Raw genomic sequence first — 22,321 nt, forward strand, 5'->3', positions numbered from 1 at the left:
GGGGCCGGGGCCGGGAGCGGGGCGCTGCCTCCGCGGGCGGCACCCGCCGAGGGGCGGCGGCGGCGGCTCCTACCGGAACCCGGGCGCTTCGGTACCGGGGAGCGGGGCCCAACCGCACCCGTGGGGCTGCCCCGCGTCCTCTCACCTCCCCGCGCGGTCGCGGCCGTGCCGGCAGCAAAGTGCGGCGAGGCGGGAAGGGCCGGGGGCCCGGGGGCGGCTGCGCGGGGCGGCGGCCGGCAGGTACGGCGGCTGCAGGGGCACGGCCCGCCCCCGCGGGAGAGGGCAGGGCGGGCCTGAAGCGGTTTTCTCTCTCAAAATGTCACCTCCTTAACCTGGAGGCCGGCGGGACCTTGCTGGGGGGTCTGTGAGCTGCGGCGCCTCGACCGCTGCCGGGGCTCGGGGTGTGAGGGCGGCGGCTCTGCCCCGGGGAGCGGCCGCCGCTGGCCCGGGCGGGGCCGGGCCCCAGGGAGCTCATTTTCCATTGGCCCGGGGAGGCCCGGTAGCGCAATGAATATTTAAACAATTAAATATTCATCCGGAGGAGAGCGGCTTCGGCAGGGGACGGCGAGGCGGCCGGTGCTGGCGCGGGGGCCCTTCTGACAGGTGAGGCCTTTGCTCCCCCTCCGCCGCGGCGGGGCCGCCATGGCGGGCACCCCCCGGCCCTGCCCCGCGCACCCCCCGGCCCTGCCCCGCGCACCCCCCGGGCCCTGCCCCGCGCACCCCCCGGCCCTGCCCCGCGCACCCCCCGGCCCTGCCCCGCGCACCCCCCGGGCCCTGCCCCGCGCACCCCCCGGCCCTGCCCCGCGCACCCCCCGGGCCCTGCCCCGCGCACCCCCCGGCCCTGCCCCGCGCACCCCCCGGGCCCTGCCCCGCGCACCCCCGGGCCCTGCCCCGCGCACCCCCCGGGCCCTGCCCCGCGCACCCCCCGGCCCTGCCCCGCGCACCCCCCGGGCCCTGCCCCGCGCACCCCCCGGGCCCTGCCCCGCGCACCCCCCGGCCCTGCCCCGCGCACCCCCCGGCCCTGCCCCGCGCACCGGGGCCTCTCCTCGGCCCTGTCCCTGGCGGGACAGCACGTTTCGGGAGTCTCGATCCGAGCCCTCGCCGTGACACGAGTCTCTCTCTTTTTACCACCCCGAAAGATGCACGTCAGTTGATGATCGAACTTAGCACGGAGTCTCCCCAGTCTGAAACTTCGCGTTAAGGAAGGAACAAGCATTTCCTGGGAGGTAAGGCACGGGAGAACAAACACCGCTCTGGCAGATACCCCCGTTTTACTGACTTGCTTTGGGCTAGTTGCTCTGCTTCTGCGTTTTTTTCTTCCCACTCCCTCTATCCCATATCTATAAATGAGGAAAATAGCTTTCGTGGTTGTGGGGTGATTACTCATTAGTCAATGTTTATGCAGCCTTTAGAGCGGTAATAGGTGTCTATATTAAGGAACTGTCATAATTTTGCAACAGAAAGTACTTGAAAAATTACTTGTGAGGTCAATTTCAGTTTCATCTCATACTTGGGAGATGAAAAGCATTTTTTTTTTACTCCCCAAAAATTAATATCTCAGTCGTGTTTCCTGCTGCTCTGTGTCTATAGCTTAAATAGCATCCCTTCTCTTAGATCCTGAATGGAACTGTGTTAAATGGAGCAGCATTTCACCACTGGCTTGAATGTCAGCATAAACGTTTTGAAACTGAAGAAGGCATACTGTACAGGGAGCTTCTGGCAATAAATAGTTTCTGGTAATGAGTAACAGTGTGGTGTCTTTTATCTTGTGTGTGTGGTGGGGGGGCTGGATGTAAATGGCTGGAGAGAACCAAAGAGTGCCCTGGGCGAGTCAGTGGGACTTACAGCTAACCCGGTTCTTGAACAGTCCCAACTCCGTGGCTGCTGCTAGAGTCCTTGGGTTTAACTTCCTGCGGAAGTGTCTGTGCTGGCTCAGATCTGCTCACATTTTTTGTTTGGTTCTGGTTGTTTTTTTTTTTTATTTGTCTTTCTTTTCAAAGTCTGATTCTCATGTCAAGTGGCATTTGGTCATCTTGTGCTTTTCCTTGTCAGCTTCTGCATTGCTGTTACTGAGGTTCACATTAGAGTGCAGTTGCTTTTGTATCTTTCCTGGACCTCTATTAATCTCTTTGTTAACTTGTAGGTATCATAAAGATTATTTTCAGTAGCTTCTAAACTGTTCGTTTAATTTAATTCTCCCTTGTGAGACAGCCTGGGAGTGTTCTAGTCCCTTGCTTTGCAGTTTGTGATGGTGAATTCAGAAAGCAACTTGCTCACTTTGCATTGAAACTCTCAGTTTAAATTAGCTGGAACTTATTTTCCGTACTCTTTTGTTGTTGCGGCTTTTATTTTGATGGCAGAAGTAATCATATTGGGCCTCAGTATAACAGGCTACCTGCATTTAAATATGGGGAGGGGTTTGACTGGTTCTTTTTTAATTACGAGGGAGTTTGATGTTCTTCCTTGGCTGCTTCCTTTATCTGGCCTCTGTTAAATGAGATGCTTTGTGTAGACGTAATTGAATGCAGTATATTAGCCAGGAGCTTCTGAAACTTAACCCTAGCTCTGTCTGTGCCTTACCCTACGGCCTTGGGCAAATCACTTAACCTCTCTGTGTTCCTGTACTTGTCAGGGGTGAAGAACGTGGTTCTCATTGTCTCCCTAGGAGGCTGACGGTGCATGAGCTCTCAGCCCTCCTTTGAAGATGCACCTTTGCTTTTTGGCAAGCTTAGAAACTGTTCTGTAACGTGTAGTGGTGTGTTTAGTGCTGTGTGTTTTTTCCTCACGTGTTCATCTATAGATTAGAAGTATATTTTTAATTTGACAGTAGAGATGGACAATTTCAGCAAGTGCGTGGGTATTTTTGTTTACACAGTAGTGTACAGGTATGCACAGGGAGATGTAAAACAAAAATAACATCTAAAAGGAAGGAAAAAAAGGAGCGGGGAAGAATAAGCAGTGTAGAGAAAACAGGAAGCAAATCAAGGAAAAAACCGGGTCATTTGCCAAAGTGACTTTCTGCCTGAGAGGAGGAAAAGGAGATAGCGTGAAAAGGTTTGGAGAACTAACCAGAAATTTCTCTTTTTATTAAGAAAGCTTTGCAAGGCAAGTTAATTTCACTGTTTCCCTAAAAGAAGTTTTCTTTCTTATTGCATGCTCACAGTCTCATGAGGTGGAAGTCAGCCAAGAAACCATTTTCTGACACTGTTTCGTTACAGATGGAGCCTAATTTAAAGTCCGATACAGGGGATTCTTCTTGAGCGGCCAGTGGTCTCTGCTGACGGTACGAGCCTTTCGAGCTACGTCTGTAATGCAGTCTCTTGGTTCAGTCACAAACTGCATTGGATAAAGGTCAGTTTAGGAAAATATCTGTAGTGTCAGTTTTAGATGCTGACAGAAAATGTGTGTTACTGTGTAATCTCCAACCTTGTTAGCAGGAAGTAACCCGTATTTTTTGCAGTTAAAAATACCCGCTGGTTTTGGTGGGAGGGTTAATATCTAGGAAAACAACTCTATTTAAAGTTCAAAAAATCTTCCATGCCAAACAATACTGTTTGCGTGTGCACAAAAATCATTATTTTTCCCGTTACTGAAACAAAGATATGCTGTTTTATAACATGAACCTTGAGAGGCAACGTAAGGATCCCTGCAAACAGCAGGTTGAAACCCCTTCAGAGTACACGCGAAGCTACTGCTTGAACAAAGGTTACCAACCTTATTATCTTCTGCAAAGATAACTTGTCTTGACTTGGACTTTAAATGATGGAAGGTCTGCATATCTGTTAATGAAAAATCCTACTGCAGATAATGGGTAAAATTATTATTTAGTTTCTGCAGGTGGCCCATCTGCAACCGTCCTTGCCTAGCCTCAGGCAACTTGGACTGCAGGCTATGGGTCTCTCTTTGTTGTTATTATTTTCTGTTAAATTGTTGGTGACTAGTTAATCTCTTCCTTGTGTAGAGTCCTGTTGGGTCATAGTCATCAATTCACTTATACTGCAATGTCCTTCATATTCAATCTTAAAATTTTAATAGGTGGCTATGTCAATGAGTGTACAATGGTCGCTAGTTTAGTTCTAGGGCTCCCTCTGTGAGGAAGGTGTGGTGGTTTGTTTGTTAAACCAGGTGCTTTTCTCCAGTTGGTGGGATCATGCAGAACTGAGATGGAAGCATTAGGAGTTAAGGCATTTGGAAGCTGTCTCTCCCATGTTTTCATTTTCTTCTGGTAATACTGTGGGGTTTTTTTAATTTCTTTTTTTTTTTTTTTTCCCCCACTGAGATTGGTCTTGGATGTCTGTCAGCAATACAAAACTGTACCCCCTCTTTCTGGTCACATCTCTCCAGAGGGCCTCAGGGTTTTGGCGCCTCAGCTTGTTTGGCTGGGTGTTCCTATGTTCATTGAAGAAACTGTCACTTCCCTTCAGCCCAGTTTGGAAATAATAGCTTTGGGAGAAACTAACATTTCACGGAGATTAGTGGTACCGAAGTGTTACAGTTTTACACTGGTGTTTACCTCCTGATGGGGCAAGTTGTGTATGATGCCAATTAAAAAAATATTTTGAAGCTGGAAGTAGTCCAATTTGGTAAGTCCGTGATCCTGACAGTTAAAAAGGTACAGCTGAAACACCTTTTTGGAAACACCTTTTTTAATGAGTGGTTGCCCTCAGTACATCGTACGAGCTGGGTGTGTGTGTTTCTGATTGCAGTGTAAGCCGAAAGGGACGCCGTAGCTGTCTCCCAGTACTGTGCCAAGGCAGAACAGCCGCCTCCTCGTACACGCGGTTTGCCAAAGCACTTTGTTTATAGAGCGGGCCACAACAGTGCAAGTTTGCTTATGTCTTTATTTCTCCAGCATCCTTATTCTGCACAGCTATGGCACTTCTCTTTTCCCGCTTCCAATAGGGTGAGTTGATAACGTTAAAGATTTGAGAGGGGCGCTGTGGGCTTGTGGTGCCTTACCATATAGCTGTGTACACACAGCTCCCCATCAGTTGTCTGCACTGTGGTATTCCCAGATTTTTATCCTGGTGCTAAGATTTCGAAATTGGTGGTAAGAGGAGATAAGGAGAAATCAATTATTCACTAGAGTTCAACCATCTTCAGGTCTCCTTCCTCTGGTGGATATTAATGCTGGTGTTACTGCTCGTTCTCTGTTAGTGTACGGATTGTGCAAGATGCATTATTTCTGATCATTAGATAGAAGATGTTGACTTTCTGAGGCTAATGCCTTTGGAAAGCGAAAGGAACCTCTGCTATTCAGGTTAAATTCAAAGTAGCCTCTGCACAATTTGTGGTCACAAATTACTTGAAATAACCTTTTTAATAGAAGTTTTCTGTGAGATGAGGTACTACCGTGAATCAAAAAATATAAATACTTTATATTTTTTAATTGTGTGTGTGTGTATTTATACATGCATATGTGTATAAAACTTGGGGCTGGGTGAATGACAGCAATAGATGATACAACCAAGCTGACTCATGTGAGACCTGTTGCTTCCAAAACAGATTCCCCAGGGATTTCTCGTGCTGCTGTGGGGTAGCCTGAGTCTCCAAAAGCACTGTTTGAATCTTTTGTGGCTCTGTTGTGTGGTGAAGATCTTGGACTCCTCAGATATGATGTGTGTTCTGGTGTCCTGGGATTTGTAGGTGCACTACTTCACCACGAGCATTTTATCCATAGCCATATTTTAATCACTTGAATGTTAATCACTTTTTTTGGTGGGAATTTGAGTCACCTCCTCTTAGGCATGTGTTGGCAGTTTCAAGGTGGGAACTTTCTTCAGTGTCACAGTGCATGAATGAAGGTGTGCATGGTCAGGAGTTTGTCACCTTACTACCTCGGTTTTGATTAGCTTGTACTCTGAAGAGTGGTTTGAGCATACTTATTTCAGAAAATGCCTGACCCCAAATGCCTTTACTTGTAGGTGGAACTGTTGAGCTTTGGGAGCTCTGACAGGTGAGCAAATCTCTGCTTATTTCCTCAGCTCCGGTGTGTTTCTGTTGGAGTGATCTGACTGTAAGCTGACCCATTTGCAGTTCAGTTTTCCTGAAGCAGCACCGGGAACTGGGGTGTGCCTCTGCGTCGGCTGCCAGGAACCTGATTGTCCACAATGTCTGGGCAGAGTCTGCTCATCAGCTGTACCGAGCACCAAACCGTGCCACTTCTGATAGTCACTGGCAGCCCTTGGGATGATACTAAAGGGCACACACCATATACGATGCGTTCTGAATCATGAGCCATGGTTTTTTCCTTGATGCAAAGTGCACTTGGTTGGCCTAGAGGAGTTGAGGCTTCAGCTTCGGGATGTAGTTTGCCCCACTTATGTACTGCATCGATGGTATTTGATGGAGGCAGCCACAGATGGGCAAGAGCATGTCTCCAGTCACAGCTGGCTTGAAATAATTATGCGCTGGAGGTTGCCTTTCTCCAAGGCATTTCAAGAGCTGGGCTTTACCATGGTCATGGCATACTGTGAGGATGCATACAGAGTCACTGTGTTTCAGGACAAATGACTGATAGAAATCGTTCTCCTTGATTTTGGAGGTGTTCAATTATTTTGAAGTAGTCATTCAATGAAGTAAATACAACTGTATGTATGAAGTAGCTATATAAATTGATGAGCTTAAAGCATGTAACTTGCATGGCAATCTAACCAAAGCTTAGTAGTGTTTGGAATGAGGGTTATTTCCTTGGCCCGTTTGTGCTGATTCACACTATTTCAAGTAATGACTTTTTTTTTTTTCCTTCTCAAAACACCATAAAGATTAGCTGGAAGGTTTGAGTTGTTTGGAAGATACTTCTGTCTGCCTGTCCAAGCACTTGTTCCCAGTAAAATTTCGTATCTGTTTTGAGTAATATGTCATCTGTCTCTCATATTTTGGAAGCAAATCTAGTTTTATTATTTGACTGTTTCCTTGTAGAAGCTCTTGTTACAGGCAGATTAGTTGATTAATACATTTTTAATGAAGGGTGATACTCTATTAAAGCATTTGGCTGGGATCACTGAAGCGAGAATAGAAATGCAATATCCTGCCATCAAAGGACTTCGGCTCTGACTGCTGTTTTGTGAGGATTAAATACCGAGCATTAACTGAACCCACGTTACCAATTTGATGATTATCAGGCTGGGAGATGGACTGCCGTGCAGTGTCCCAAGGTTAACGGTTCTTTTGGAGGCCCTATAATGCTCACCTGCAGCTATTATCTGATTTGTTGTTTGTGTCAGCCAGTGGAAAGTTAGGAGGCAACTACTTTTTTGGCTGTAGGAATTCCACTTTACAAGCAAACAGTATTTTGTGTGGTGAGCAGTTGCGCTCCTGGTGTGTTTTACTACCCCTTCCTCCGTGTTTCATGGTATAAAACCATCTTGCATTTAAGCAACTGCGTTGGAGGTATTCATCCCATAACTCACGAGTTTGGTTTTTTTATGCCCTAAAAATAGCAACAGTTAATAATAGCCTTGTGAATTGCTGCCACCAGGTGAAAAAAAAAGAATCTTTGCATATTCACTGGATAGAACCATCCATATGCTTTGAATTGTGCTGCTCCTCTGTTCTGTTTTAAGCCATTATTTTCCCTTCTGTTTGAAGCCCACTGCTGTCTTTTTAGTTTCAGAATGCTAGCCTTCAGACAAAATGCATGCACCTCCATATTCCTTCTGCTTTGCTGTGTAATGCAGAACTTCCTTTTTCTGAAGCAGTCGGTTTCTTGGAGTTCTACTGAATTTTCTGGGTTTGTTAGTAGTGTGAAGGGGTGGGGATTACCCCAGTCATGTCCCGGTGTACCCTGCCTAGCCGTTTCAGAGCCCACTTGCCACAGTCAGGCTTACAAAATGGTCGTCTGGATTACATACTTGGCTCTGTATCTGCACTGCCAGAAAGGATGGATAAATTGATCCTTAGGAAGTGGTTGTTTTGTTTCGCTTGCCCAAGGCTTGATATTGGTGTCCAGGTTAATTTAAAAGAAACAAAAGTGCAACCTCACCCAAGCGTGGGTGATGAGCTAATTACAAACTTCAGTTCTCGAACATTGTTAGAGCTGTTCTTTAAACGTGCGCTCATGGACAAAAAAATCATTCTTAAACCTATTGGGGTATAAGCTGGGGTACGGACTTGAGTCACCTAAATACAGGTGTCTGCTCTGGTAGAGCCATCCAAGTACTCTGGGGGCTCTGCTTTCCTTTTTGGTGGTTTGGATTGCAGTCCTGCAAGCATCTGTTCAGTTGCTCTATTTACCTAACAGGCTGTCTTTGTTCCCTGCTCCCTTTTTAGCTTGAAATCTCAGTTGTTGGCAAGATGAGCAATGTGTAACAGCTGAAGGTAGCAGAATAATTACTTCTGTCTCTTAGGGGAAAACGTAATTGGCGTAATCGTGCATCTGCACAGAAGCCCTTGGGGGGAGCACCCCGCCTCGTGTTAGATGTGGTGTTCTACCTGCAGTTCTGGAAGTGCATATTCAGTTCTCCTGTGAGCAGCTTTTGTTTTTCAATGTTTCTTTCTCCAGTAACACATAGTAAATAAATACATCTAGTAAGTATAGGAAAGCTTTTTAAAACATGCAAATTGGTGACATAAGAATTCTACATGGGTAGAGAAATTTCATATTTTTTTTTAACTGTTACTGTGTTGCAACACTATTCCTGCTGACAAGGAAAACCAGTATCATTTGGCTAGTTCGTCGTTGGAGCTGCCTGTGGGGTACTGGCTTTAAAATATTTGATGGAGTTTCCTAAGCGAGACTGAAATACGTTCTCCTTTTCTTGAACAGGATATTGGTGTTACCATGTTTTATAACTATGGCTTGGCTGTTTTATTGGAGAAGACTGTTCAAAATGCGTTTCCTTGTTTCACAACAATACAGAGCCTGACAGCTTTGTGTTTGGATTACGTCGTTAAGGGCTTGGCAGATGATGGCGATTCAATAAATGCTGAGTTGGTGCAGCTATAGAAGTTTCTGTCTTTGCCCTCTGCCTGCCAAGGCAGTGATTAGTCAGCTGCTGGTCAGATTTCCTCTTGGGATCCTCTCGACAGGTGCCCAAGAAAGACTTTGTTCAGGGCCATACTGAGGCAGAAAGCTTGTTCGCATTTACCTGTTTTTTGCTTTGGGTTTGTGGTTTGGTCGTAATCTTTCTAGAGTGAAGAAATATGGGACAAAACTGAAATATCTGAGGATGAGGCTTTTAATTTACTTACTTTTAAAAATATATAGTTAAATATCAATAAATCATCTTGGTGGAGCTTTTTGGTCCTATTTTAACTCCAGAGACCTAAAGTAGTTGAGAAAGGTTTCTCTGAGCTTGTTTTTTGTACTCTTTGAGTTTGTGTTATGACTCTTGCTTAAAATATTGATGCTGTTATGTTCCAAAACAACAGTCCGTGGCAAGGTTTGAGAAGCTGTCGTACTAGGCACTGCATGAACACGTGAGATTGTTGTGCAGAACAAGACGCTAAGGAGACGATGCGGGTTGTAGGCTGTGCACTTGTTGTGAAGGGACTGGTGACTGACAGGTATGAAATTGTTAGGCTTGTTCTCTTTCACATTGTAGGTTTTTATATCCACAATAAATAAAAATAACAAATTTAGTAGCCTTTTAATTCTTTTACTATGGATATGCCTTGCTCTAGATGGACCTGTAACTTGGTTGTAGGGCCACTCTGAGTGAGTCTCTGATCTGCAGCATTGAAGTTGCGCTGTGCTCCCTGTGACCCTCAGTTCTTGCAGCAGTGACTCTCCAGAGGAGAATTTGGAGTAAGACTTTTTGTTGTTGTTGTGTACTGCCTTCAAACAAATGCAGTAAATGCTTTTTTTACAAGGTTTAAGTTATTCCCAATTAGCTGGTACTTGCCCTGAGGCGTGAGCAGGCACAAAACCTGAGTGACCGAAGCACTGTGGAATTTGCACCTGAGTTTTCTGCCCTTTTAGTAAATAAACTCAGGCAGATATAATTGAACTTGTGTTTAATACTACTTTCATCTCCTTTCCCTCCCCATACGTCAGTCCTGCTGTTGGATCAGCTTAACTTTCTAAGACAAGGACACTCTTCACTTGCTGTGCCAGAGCTGGGAGCTAACCATTGCTTCCCGCTGGCCCGGGAAGTGTGGCCGCCCGATCCGTGTCCGCCAAGCCCAGAGCCGACCCCAGCCTCGCCGATTAGACGGCCTTTGTTGCCGCAGTGGCCATCTCGCTGCACGCAAGGTTAAAGCAGCTGCAGTTCAAGTTGTCGGTCTGCGTGCCTGCTCTCAGAGGCTGGCTCATCCTGATGGATGGCTGCAGAGTTAGTGGCTACTGAGCTGTTGGGGAGACCTCTTGATTTCTTCTAATGCATTTTCTAAACTGAGGTTTTGTTTAATGGAAGGGTTTCTGGTTTTGTGACTTACCTGAAAGGGAGTGAAAACCCGTGTCCTCAACTCCAGAACTAGAAAATGAGGGTCATGTGACCAAGAACCAACTGTTGTAAGTGTTCTTTGAGTATTTTAGCAAGCACCATGTAACAACTGTGTTGTTCCATCTCAGGCCCTCCAAGAAGCACCAGAAGCTCTCTTCCTAAGTTTTGGCAGCAATAGAAGTCAATTCAGAATTTAGGAAGGTTACTTGTGTGTAGCGCTTCTGGAGGGATGGAGTTTGCTGCCCTTCAAAATGCATAGCTCGATCCCCGAGCAGCAGGATCCTCCAGGGTTCAGACATGTAGCTTGCATTTCATGTAGTCAAGTAGATCTCGTTTTTTAAAATGCTCATCCTGCCTCTGAGAGGAACTGTGCAACTTTTCTTGTTTTGCTAATTGTTTTTCTGTACCAGCTTGATATGAGAGATGATGCCTTCAGAGAATTTTCCAAAGCCTATTTATTTCTAGCTTTTTTATTAGTTTGTTCAATGCAAGGTCTGTAAAAGCAGTGTTCATTTTGGGTTATATTATTATGAAAGGGGAGAACAGGTGGGATCTGGTTTGAGACAGTTTTACGTGACTTGGGTTTTTTTTTTTTGTTTGCCTGAGTTTTTCTGCTCGAGCAAACTAAACCCTTTTTTTGCCTTACTTGAAAGACCATTTTGTAAGCAATTGTTATTTCCGCTCAAGGCTGGACATAAGCACAAACATAAGAAATTGTCTGTATCCCTTCTGAGAGGAGATCCTTTTAAGAATGGACCATTGATTTTATTTTATTTCAAGATTGTTCATAAATAGTTTTTCTCCTGCATGGCATAGACTTTTTAGGTATTTTAAAAATTTAATTCTGGTGCCTTTTTTCTCCTCAGAATAATGACTGCTGGAAAAATGAGTAGCTGCCACCTCTCTTCCTGCCACGTTTAATTCGCCTTTGGTTTCTGTTGTGTCCATCCCACATTAGGTGCCGGTGGATGTGTGCTCTCCTCTCATTCCACCTCCTGCTGGCTCAGTATTAGTTGGCATCTCTGCTGCTCTGTGCTGTCAGTTTCTCCCATCTCCTCTTTCACCCGGTGATCGCTCTCCACCTTCCTCTGAACTTCTGGCATTGCTTTGACCTCCTGGCTCACCCTTTCCATGCAGACTAGGTGTCAAGAAACTTAACTCTAAACCAATTTGTCACCCTGTCACTGGAGGACTCCTTCGCCCTCGGCCCCACAATACCTCTCTGCTCTCTTCCGACTGTGAGTCCCTGTCTACGGTCTCCTAGCCAGCCCCAGGCTCCTCCGCTGACACACTGACAGCTCCGCCTGCGCTCCCCGTCTGGGACCACCGTCCCCTGGGCCGCTGCTGGTCCCCGAGGGCAGGGTACGTACAGAGCGGGCAGGCAGCGATGCTTCCTGGGAGGCTCTGCCAGCCCCCCGGGATGGTAGCAGTGAGGTCTTTGGGCGCAGAGATGGTGCCCTCTGCGTTCCGTGGTGTCAGGGGTAGTAAATGCTGCCTGAAGTCACCGGCCTGTGTGCGACTGCGTTGTCTTCTGCAGAAATGGTAGTGGTGTTGCCTGCAGCACAGAGCAGCTTAGCGATAGAGTTGTGCTGCCTACATGGTAGCAGTTAATGAGATCTCCTCTATTAGCAGGGTTTTCCACTTGGCAGTTTAGTTTTTTGAGGAGATGGAGTGAACACAATTAATTTGAACTTTTCCCCCTCAAACCATTGCACTGGCATTCCCAGCTAGCATCTCAGGCTGCTTCTGTTCGTGTTTTAGCTTCCATTTAGCTATGCATCTATAATAGAAAACAAATGCAGCGGTTTTTGGACATCTCCTCTAACCCTTTGCATGATTAATTAGTTCATTAATCATTAAACAGTTAATGAGTAAAGATTAATAGACTACAGGCTGAATCTCTATGTGCCAGGGGTATGAGCTTATTTATTTGTCTTGGTGTGAGAGTGAATCAAAGATCTGGTGGTATTCTTACTTTTAAGGACTGTGCACGGAAGGATCTTCAGCTCTTCCCCTCCAGCGCTCCCCACATAAAGTGTTAGCAGAATCCTTGACTACTGCAGGGCTTCTTGCAGTCATGTATATTTTCTATATATTAAAAAGAGGAGTATCAAGCGTTAGGTCCTGCTCTGAAAGGACTTTGTCCAACATTCAAACAATTTGGGATTGAAAATATAAGGAATTTTTTCTGCCTGACCAGTCATTCAGTGCAAAGAAAACCTAAGTGTCTGTAAACCCCAGAGTAGACGCAGGTTAAGAGTCTGACCCTGGCTTGCTTGCAAAGCAAAGGCATTGATGGCTAGGGGCAGAATTGTCCATATCCCTGTTCAGATAGGAAAAAAAAAAACATGGAAAAAGTCAGTGTTTGTGTTGGCTCTTAAACATTGCTCAGCAAGTCAGAGTTTGCAGGACTGTTAAGAGGCAAGACCCAATTCAGCAGCACCTGCCTGGGTTGCGGAGAGAGCGAAACCTCAGTGTAACCTGGGAGGCCCTGAGCCCTGATACGGATCAGACAACCACCTGCCTGAGGCACCGCGCTCAGCGAGGGCTGTAGAGCCAGATGCTCGTTGACCGCCACACGCGAGAAACGGCATGGATTGCATCACGGGCTGGTTCCTGTAATAATGTCTGTCCGAGTTGTCCTGGCCCTGTGTTTTAAGTCGTTAATGAGCAGGTTGCTCTGGAGATGAATTTTTGGTTCAGGTTTCTGGTTAATACTTTTCTTCTTTTCTGTAGCAGGTGAAATATGAGATTTTATGGGGATCGGGTGGTAGTTGAGAAAGAACAAATGGGATAAAAAAATGAGAAATGAGCCAAAATATCACAGTGACGTGTTCAGGTGCCTGAGTTTGAGCTGGAATCTCCTATGTCTTGAGGTAAATTCCCTAACTCCAAGGCTATTTAGAAAACAAATGATCTTTTCACAAAAGTTTTAGGTTCCACAACTGTGTTAGTGACTAGCTGTCATATTCCTGGCTAATTGCGTCAGTGAGCAGCCTCTAACAGCTTGAGTGGATCTTGGGAGAAATTGTATTAATTCATAATTAATGTGAGCGCAGAGTGTGCGCTCATATGATACCTGGTGGTTTGGGTTTATTTTGTAAACCAGCAGTCTTGAAACATTAGCCTGTGTGCTGGGCAAGCACTGCCGTGCTGCAGCCCATGAGCGTTGCACGCTTCGGGCTCCCAGCCAACAGTCCTGTCATTTGAGTAGCATATTAAGTGCTCGTGTAATATTTATATCTCTCTTATAAGAGATATTAAGGATGGGAGACAATTCAGCTTTGCAAAAATAGAAACTAACATGGATGTCGATGGGGTTTGGTGTCAACCCCAATGACTGCTAGTTTTGTTAGCGACAGCACACAGGGTGGCACTGGCTTTCTTTCACGAAAGCGAGCTCTTTTTGCAAGGTGGGCCGACAGATGGGTACTTGGTAGCTAGCTGCTGTGCGTGTTATGTTCCTTGGCTTCAGCCATCCTTTAACTTGGTTTTATTTTGAAGCTGCCAGGGAGCAGCGAGAGCAAGGCTGCTCCCCATGGGAAAACAAGTGGATGGGGGTCCCAGGGCTCACGAGGCAAGCAGGACAGACCCTGAGGTGGTGGCCAGGTCCAGCCAGAGTCCAGGCCGGAAGGCAATGAGGCGGGTCAAGCCGGGAAGTTGATGTGTAGTTCAGGGTTAGGATCAGGCCCAGTGATGGCTGGAGAGGTCTACAGTGTTGAGGCAGAGGCAAAGAGGGCACAGACATGGCCACAGCTCAGCTGGAGATCAGCCCTCCTCTGACGCAGCTGGAGGGCCCGTGAGCTGCACCAAAATGTGGCTCCTGGTCCTGTGGGTGTGGGGCGAGGCTGGTAGGGGCCGGAGAGGCTTACTGGTGCCCTCGAGGCCCTGGCAGAAATGGCTGAGGTGATGGAGCCCCCGCCTCTCCTCACAGTTTTTAATTTTCTTACAGTAGTTGTGGTGCTTAGCACAGACAGGACAGAACCTATTTGGGAGTTTTGATCTGCAGAAACAAGTGCAGTTTAAGCTTCACTACAATAAATTGGGGTATTGCATGGTTAAAAATGAACAGGACGCGCTCATCAGAATGGCCAGCTCAATTATTGAAATGCCAGGACACCCAGCAAGGTGAATAACTGGCCAAATGTAGATGAAGACCACCTAGGAATCATGCAGGTGGTTATTTGTAGGTAGACGGGAGAGGATTTGCATGCGAGTAGATGGTTTCTGGATTTTGTTTACAAGCAGTTAATTGGATGTTGTATGTTGTAACAGATAGAGCTTAAGCTGTAGAAATGGTCTTGGTGATCTAAAAATGCTGGAGGAGGCTGGGATCCCTTATTGTGTATCTGGCTTGAGATCACAGCCAGCTGCAGCAGCCCAAGTCACGACAATGTTGGGAGTTTTTCAAGACCTATAATTCAAATAAACTTTATGGAAAGTGGAGATCCCAATTTGGGAGACGATGTGCTTAGCGCCCAAAGGTTGGGGAGCACGTGCGCTTTCTGAAAAGCTTCAGGCAGAGGTACGCACACACACATCACAGCTCCAACTGACTGGTCTCGTGTGTTGAACCTCAAATTAGTTATAAACTTCCTCAGGGATTTGGACACCGCGAGGTGTGTTCTTGCAATGAGAAATGCTGAGGTTCAGTGTGTGGGGCGGGGAGAGGAAGCGAGGGCCGGTTTGGGTGAGACTGGGCAGCTGGGGATGCAGGAGCAGCTGTGTGAGCCGAACCCTTGATGGCACGGCTCGCGCTGGCCTGGCGCTCGGTGCCTGGTGCCTGGCCCCACCATGGCCAAGGGGGACTCTGGCTCCTGTGGCTCCGCAGGGAGTGGTGTAATGACCGCTGGGAGTCAGGTGTTTGTGGGCTCCCCGATTCCTACGTCCCACTCAAGGTGTGCTGCGTCACAAGTGCAGGGCGTTCCTCAGTCTGTCCTCTGAGCACATGTAATTACATATAGCAGGACGGTAATGAAGGACTTACTCTGAAAATAACTGCCTCGTTACTTTGATCTGTGCTTGAAAACCGAGCCCGTGCTCTATGCTGCTCTGGGGAAACTGGTTTCAAACGTGGTTTTTAGTGACCAACATCAACGGAGTAAAATTAGAGACATGGTTTCCAGCACTTGCTACATTAACTAATTTCCCTAACTTTCACAAAATGCTCGCAGGGCGCTAGCAGCATGATCCCAGAAAGGGATTCGGAGACCACCTTCGATGAGGATTCCCAGCCTAACGATGAGGTGGTGCCATACAGCGATGATGAAACAGAGGACGAGTTGGAGAGTCGGCAGCCTGCGGCCGAACCGGGACAAAACCACATCAACAGAGGCTCCGAGGAGAGCCGAGAGCCATTGAAAAAAGGTAACTTTATGACAGAAACGTGATTTGGGTAACAAATGATCCTGAATACAGAGGCTGAGCTACGCGTGGATTAACTTTATTTTTGTGCTTATTCATTAGGTAGGATTTGGAATGGCTTATCTGAATCTGTGTAGGAGTAATTTATGGCAATTCAGTTTAAGAAATGTCAGAATGACAATCGGCTTCATTCCGATCTGCAACTAGAGTTCTATGCCACTGTTTGTTGCGTAAAGGTAACGATGTGCCCGGTGACCTCATCTGAATTAAGGCGTGCCGCCTGCCCCATCTTCTGGAAACTTGAACCAGCATAAGCAGTTGGCTGTGTTTAGTCAGTTGGTTTGCATGGATTTCTGCTTTCTAAGTCTTGCGCAGATGAGATTTCAGCTTCAGTGGTAATTTTGTAGCCTCAGGGTTTTCTTTATTTGCAGTAGTTTCAGAATTACAGAAAGGCAGGGTGAGTAGGAGTTCAAAGAAACCCGCCAAGTGCGGTCTGTGTGCTGCCGCCAGGAACAGAAATGGGAGGAACTTCTCTGGTGTGTTTTAGACATACCTGTTCTTAACCTCTGACCAAGGAAAGTCTGTAACCCCCCTAAATACCTTTTTTTTTTTTTTTTTTTTTTAGAGATTTCTTCCTGTTTGTGTGGTAACAGGGAACAGTTGATCACCTCTCATTTTATAACCACCTGTTACCTGGTTCCATCTTATAACCACCTGTTACATGTTTAGTTTGGGGTTTTTTTATGGTGATTGAGGTGACATAGTCTGTAGAATAAACACAGTTTTCTTAGCCTGTCATCATCCATCATATTTTCTTGAGTTCTCATCATGACTGTTCCTCTCTCCCCCTGCTTGCCCCTCTTATTTTATCCAGATATTTTATTGTTAGACGCATTACACCTGCAGTCACAGGTTTGCTTTGTGGCCTAGTATTAAGCACAAGAGAGAGAGGAAAAAAAAGAGAGAAACAAAACTAAAACAGGACCTCCTACACAGCTTCAGTTTCTTTTCTGAAGTGTCCCGTGCCTTTTCCTTTGTCCTGGTGGACTGGAGAGGATCTGAAAGCAGGGAGGTGAGTTTTGATTCTGCCCTCCAAAGGGCAGAACTAGCAAACTAGCTCCTGCTAGTTCAGTGTAACCACAAGTCTCTGCTGTTTGTGCAGTTAATGTTCCCAAAATTATTATCCAAAATATGGACTAGAGCTATGGATATGGCAGAGTTCCTTTGAACTCTGAGCTGGGGCAGAAGCTTCAAGGAGGAAAGAGATGTTACCATGCAGGCTTGGTAGGCCCGTACTCTAATCACAGAGCTTGTAAGCAGTTGACAGACTTTGTCAGATTGCCCCGCCCCCTCGTCTCTTTAAACCCTTTGGGGTTTTTTTTGTTTGTTTCTTTAAATCCTTTTTGCCTGCTTTTTCTGATTAATAGATAATTTTCTGGCATAAGTTGCAGAATTTGTAGAATCTGCTGACTGGTTCAGTAGCTAATTATATTCAGGCACTGCTACAAAAATGTCATCCTTTTTGCTTCTTAATTTTTCCCCTCAACAAAGATGGATTTCCCTTTATGTTCTTTAAAGATGATGAATTGCTGATGCAGCTTCCCAAATATTAGGTATTAGTATAATTTTTAAGCAGTTCAAAGTAATTTTGGGGAGCTTCCTTCCTGCGGGTTTTATTTAAGATCTAATTTGCCAGTTTTCCAGGTGGGACGCTAAGGTTTTATCAACACTGCAGTGTTTTTGTGAATGTGGTGAAGAAATGTTCCTGTAGACGTGTTTACAGTTTTCTTCAGTCCTGTCATTAATAACTTTCAGTAATGCTTATCTTCTAATCCAAAACCTGGTCCTCCAGTAATTTTTTGGCAAATTTTATGTAAGGCGGCTAAAACCCCATGACTGGCAGCGCTTCTATGTAAGCCCTGACCAGGCTGCACAATGTATCCTCACCAGCTGCTTTATGTCTTCATTTATGCAATCCTAAATACAAGTGCTACAGCAAGATAAATATTTCTCCACTATCTTCTCAGCTTGCGACCAGTATGCAGAAATGAAAGTTGTGTAGTCGCAGTGAAGACCCTGGATACATCAAGTGAGAAGTTGCTTTATGTGTTGGATGGAAAAAACAGGCTTTGTGCCTGGATTTGAGTTTAAGTCTGAGTCAGCCGTATCACACGGCTACGTTACAGAGGCCTTTAGAGCAGCCCAGGAGCGCCTTCGCACCCGCTTCCCCGCCGGTCCCTGGCAGCCTGTGCCAGTCCCAGCCCACACCTCTGCCTCCAGGAGTTTCACCCCATCCTCGCTCTGCGGTGCTGGATGTGCTTGGGTCCCAAGAATCCCGTGAGACCAAAAGAGCACCCATTAAGGACAATTACTATGGGTTGGAGAAAAGGGAGAGATAGTTAGCTGATGAGTCAGGAAAGCTGAATTTCAAAATACTTTCTGCCTCATCCTTCCCAGGCAGGCAAAGTGCTCCTGTGAGTCGGCTTAAAAACCTGCTGAATGAGTTCAGCGGGGAGTTTCTTTGATGTGGGCAGGGCCTGAACTTGTGGATGTGGGTAGCAGAATTAATAGGGTCATCGGTGATGCAGGCTTGAGGGCAGGAAAGGGATTTGAAGGATCTTGGAGGGAAAGAGGTAGCCTGTGAAAGAGGGGGCATGGAAAATAACTTGACAGCAGGAGGCATTCTGGCAGTACGTAGTGGTTGGCCAAAAGCTATGTGTGTCCTAGGTGAACCCCATTTAAAGGTGGGCTTCACAGGACTTCGATTAACGATAGAGACCGTAAGGAGGAGGTGGATGGCTTGTTAGCAAGCCCTCCAGAAACTTCTCCCCTAGGGAGGCTGTGTGTCAAGTTAGGTTTTAAATGCTAAATACTGAAGGTGACAGAAGGAGGCTCAGCTGCTTTGTAAGCAATTTTGTCAGCTTATGGCCTGAAACTTCAGAAGGCTACTGCAGACATTGCTTGGTTAGTTTTGTTAAACTTGACTAGAAAATGCAATTTGTATTTCTGAGTTTTTAAGCAATCAAACAAAATCGATGACTGAAGAAATTAAATGAGCGCTTCAGATTTTCACTTTTTTATGGTTGTAGATGAAAGCCATTGCGCAGTATGGTTATATGAAATAATTGTTTTCAAAGGTTGAGTGGACCTTTTCATTTCTAGAAAGACTGAGAAACCCTGTTCTGGGTGCGTACTACTTCACAGGTATAACAAAAACAAACCAACAGAGGAGAAAGAAGGGAATTTATCATGATTAAATGTTACTCTGATACGTTTTCAGTTTCTGATAAAACTTTCAAATTGTTAATCACCACTTCTTCCTACCTCAGATTATATTTTAATAGTTAATAAGACAAATAGCCTGGAAACTTCTTGAAAACATTTTTAAACTATGTACCAAAAAGCAGGTATCAGTCTTGTTTCAACTGGAAGTGCCTTTAAAAGATGGCATTTGAGAGAGAACCTGAAACTGGTAGGTTTGTTGCGTCATGTTTATAACAATCGTGTTGACCCACTTTGCCTTGTCTCTTCCAGACTGCAGCTGGCAAGTTAAAGCAAATGATGAACACTTCTACGAACAGCCCCAGTTTAAGAGAACAGTGTTTCTGTGCTTCAAAGAAAGCAAATATGCAGTAAGTTCTCTTTATCTCAATTATGTGCTAATAGTACTTGTCAGGGTGAATACTCTCTTAATCTCAGCAGGATCTTTCCAACCACTGCCGATCAGTGTAAAAGCTACAATTAACACTTCCTTAGGATTTCCATCAAAGGTAGAGAAGTATAGCTGGTTTGGGGTTTGTGAATGGAAAATCAAGGTATCAAGAGACTTGTTTAAGATGAGTAGAGAATTAGAAGCCAAATATCATCAGTTCAAATTCCAAGTTTCATCTGCTCAACTCCAGCTGTTGCAAACGTCCGCATAGGTGTCATCTTTCGTATCAGAAGTCTCAGTGTAGTATTAAGCAATATCTTGATTAAACTAGACTGGGACAGTCTTAAACATAGATATTTGGGAATGTCTAGTCATTTAAACAGTTTCATTTAAAGCCACCTAATTACGATAAAAGACACACTTTAACCTCTTTTATCAAGACAAAAGGTTGCATTATTTTTTCCTGTTCCTAATTTTTAACTTTTCAAAGTAATAAAGCTATGGTGCTTGTACGTGGTGCTGGTTGTGAGTGACAGAGGCTTGGACTGCGGGGTTACACGCGGACTGTGCAGGTTTATCTGTGATGCATTGGCTCACGTGGTTCCCTTGTACCTGCTGAGATACCTGCCGTGCAGACTTGAGGTAGTTTGGATTATCTCGTGCATGAGTATGAACATTTAATAGTAAAACTGCTCCAACTGGCGCTGTTCAAATGGAAATCGTTCATGCTTGGACTAGGTGGAGGCTGGCACCCATGAGACTTAACCTTTGCTGGATCTGACATGGTCCTTCCTGAATAAGTCTAATTAACAAGCCTGTGTATCTGGAGTCATTATTTGTAGTTTGATGTCTGAGACCAATTCTATCCCTAATAGTGATACTGTACGTTCAGCAAATAATGTCAAAAGGCATTACGGAGAAGATTGCCTAGCAGGAGGAGAGCGCTAAAGCTTCCTGCCCTTCTGCCCTTCCTGCCCTGTGCTCATCTGGCAGTGCCCTGTGCACTGTGTCGTTTACCCGTGGAGAGGCTGTAACCTTTCCATGCTGCAACTGTGCAATGCCCTGTAGTCCTCGGTGTAGCTAAAGCTTCCAATGCTTTTTCAGGTATGTTAATGTCAGTGAAACAGAACTTTTTTGCCTTATGTCATGAAGATGGTGACCCATGTTAAACTTTTGAGGAAAGGTACAACTCTAAGAAAGTTCATAGGAAAGATTTCACTAGTAGAATGCTTTACTTTACAAATGTAGAATCATATTTTCATGTAAGAAGAATCTGCTGTTGTGAATGACATTTGGTTTTCTTCAACAGGGAAATGCAATTAGGACGTACAAGTACAACCCTATCACTTTTTTACCACTGAATCTGCTTGAACAGTTTAAAAGAGCAGCTAACTTCTACTTTCTCGTTCTTCTCATTTTGCAGGTAAGAAAAACAGAGAGAATACTAACTGTGAAGTGAATCTGAGGTGCTAATCTACTGAGCTGCATAACACTTAGGACACGATTCAGTGCTGTCCTGTCAGGAAACTGCAGGGTACTTCGTAAGGGACTGTGTCTGAAATACTACAGAAACTAAGCCCATCTTAATAGAAGTCTGGAAAAACCTTCACTAGCTTTGTATTAGGTAGGATGAGCTAGTTGAGAGTTTGCTAATTTCATGGGGAAAAGATGTTTCTTTTACTCTGTAAAACATGGTGGCCTTAAATTCCACTCATGAATCAGAAACTCCAACAGAAAATGTTAGCAACTACAATTGTTAAAGAGAAGCTGATGCTGAGGTAGGTCAGCGTGGTCAAACTCTTCCCCAAGAGTTTTGTTCATCTTCACAACCTGACTTAAAATTCTCTCTCTGATGTGTTGGTTTTCTTTTTTACGTTATAGTCAGGTCACTAAGAAACGTCTCTGAATTGAGCTTGATTGACAATCCTGCATTCAACTGATTTTATTTGTCTTTTGTAGTCGATTCCCCAAATAAGTACTCTGTCATGGTATACGACACTGGTGCCCTTACTCTTGGTGCTGGGAATAACTGCAGTCAAAGACCTAGTGGATGACATCGTAAGAAACATGTTTCGTTAATATTAAAAGCAAAAAACTCCAGAGTTGTTAATTTCTTTCATTGTGATACACAGTAGGGAGTACATTCTCTAATCCTGGTTTTCAGGCTCGCCACAGGATGGACAACGAGGTTAATAATAGGATATGTGAAGTCATCAAGGATGGAAGGTTTGTACTGTTCCCTTCTTAACTCTGTAAGTAATGTTTGTTGCCTTGTTACTAGGATTCATCACAGATCTTAAACCATAGATGATAGGGCAAGTTCAGCTTTTTGTTCTCTACTGTTCCACATGTCTGAGCGAAAACCTAAATGAAAATGGAAGAGAATTGTCCAAAGGAGTAATTTAAACTCCGTTCTGTGGCTCTAAATCTATACTAAGAGCAACTTCTTTGGAGAGAAGAACAGGAATTCATATGTAGGTGAAGAGGGAAGAGAAGAGGTAGGTTGACTTCTAAGTTACAGACCTCCAACTAAATTGCAGTTTCTGAAAATTAAAAATACACCTTACCAAGAGGTAATGTTTTTGTACTAAGGGAAGTTCAATATTTCAAGATTTATAGAGTGCATACTGTTGTAGATGAAACAGTAATAATTATTAAACTATCTTGATATTAGGTTCAAAAACACAAAATGGAAAGATATTAAAGTTGGTGATATCATTCGTCTGAAGAAAAATACTTTCGTTCCTGTAAGTGCTATAGATATTTGTTTTATGTTTCTACAGAGTTCTGTACGAATCGTGACTTGGATTTATTTGATGGTTATTTATTTGTTTTTCTAGGCTGATATTTTGCTGCTGTCCAGCTCAGAACCAAACAGCCTCTGCTATGTAGAGACAGCTGAACTAGATGGGTAAGGCTC

At 45.1% G+C, this 22,321-nt stretch overlaps 1 protein-coding gene across 1 annotated transcript in view; it reads left to right on the top strand.

Annotated features, from left to right (window-relative positions):
• Positions 1-3,263: 3,263 nt before the first annotated feature.
• The window catches only part of ATP8B1 (ATPase phospholipid transporting 8B1), a 37,862-nt gene continuing 18,804 nt past the window's right edge, over positions 3,264-22,321 (top strand). The window contains exons 1-8 of the mRNA XM_010119053.2: positions 3,264-3,351; positions 15,560-15,752; positions 19,284-19,381; positions 20,711-20,824; positions 21,361-21,459; positions 21,566-21,627; positions 22,076-22,148; positions 22,242-22,312. Of these exons, the coding sequence (XP_010117355.2) occupies positions 15,572-15,752; positions 19,284-19,381; positions 20,711-20,824; positions 21,361-21,459; positions 21,566-21,627; positions 22,076-22,148; positions 22,242-22,312 (698 nt within the window). The 5' untranslated portion in view covers positions 3,264-3,351; positions 15,560-15,571. The remainder of the gene's footprint in view (positions 3,352-15,559; positions 15,753-19,283; positions 19,382-20,710; positions 20,825-21,360; positions 21,460-21,565; positions 21,628-22,075; positions 22,149-22,241; positions 22,313-22,321) is intronic.

Source organism: Chlamydotis macqueenii, chromosome W, assembly GCF_036417535.1.
Source record: "Chlamydotis macqueenii isolate bChlMac1 chromosome W, bChlMac1.mat, whole genome shotgun sequence".
Lineage (NCBI taxonomy): Eukaryota > Metazoa > Chordata > Aves > Otidiformes > Otididae > Chlamydotis > Chlamydotis macqueenii.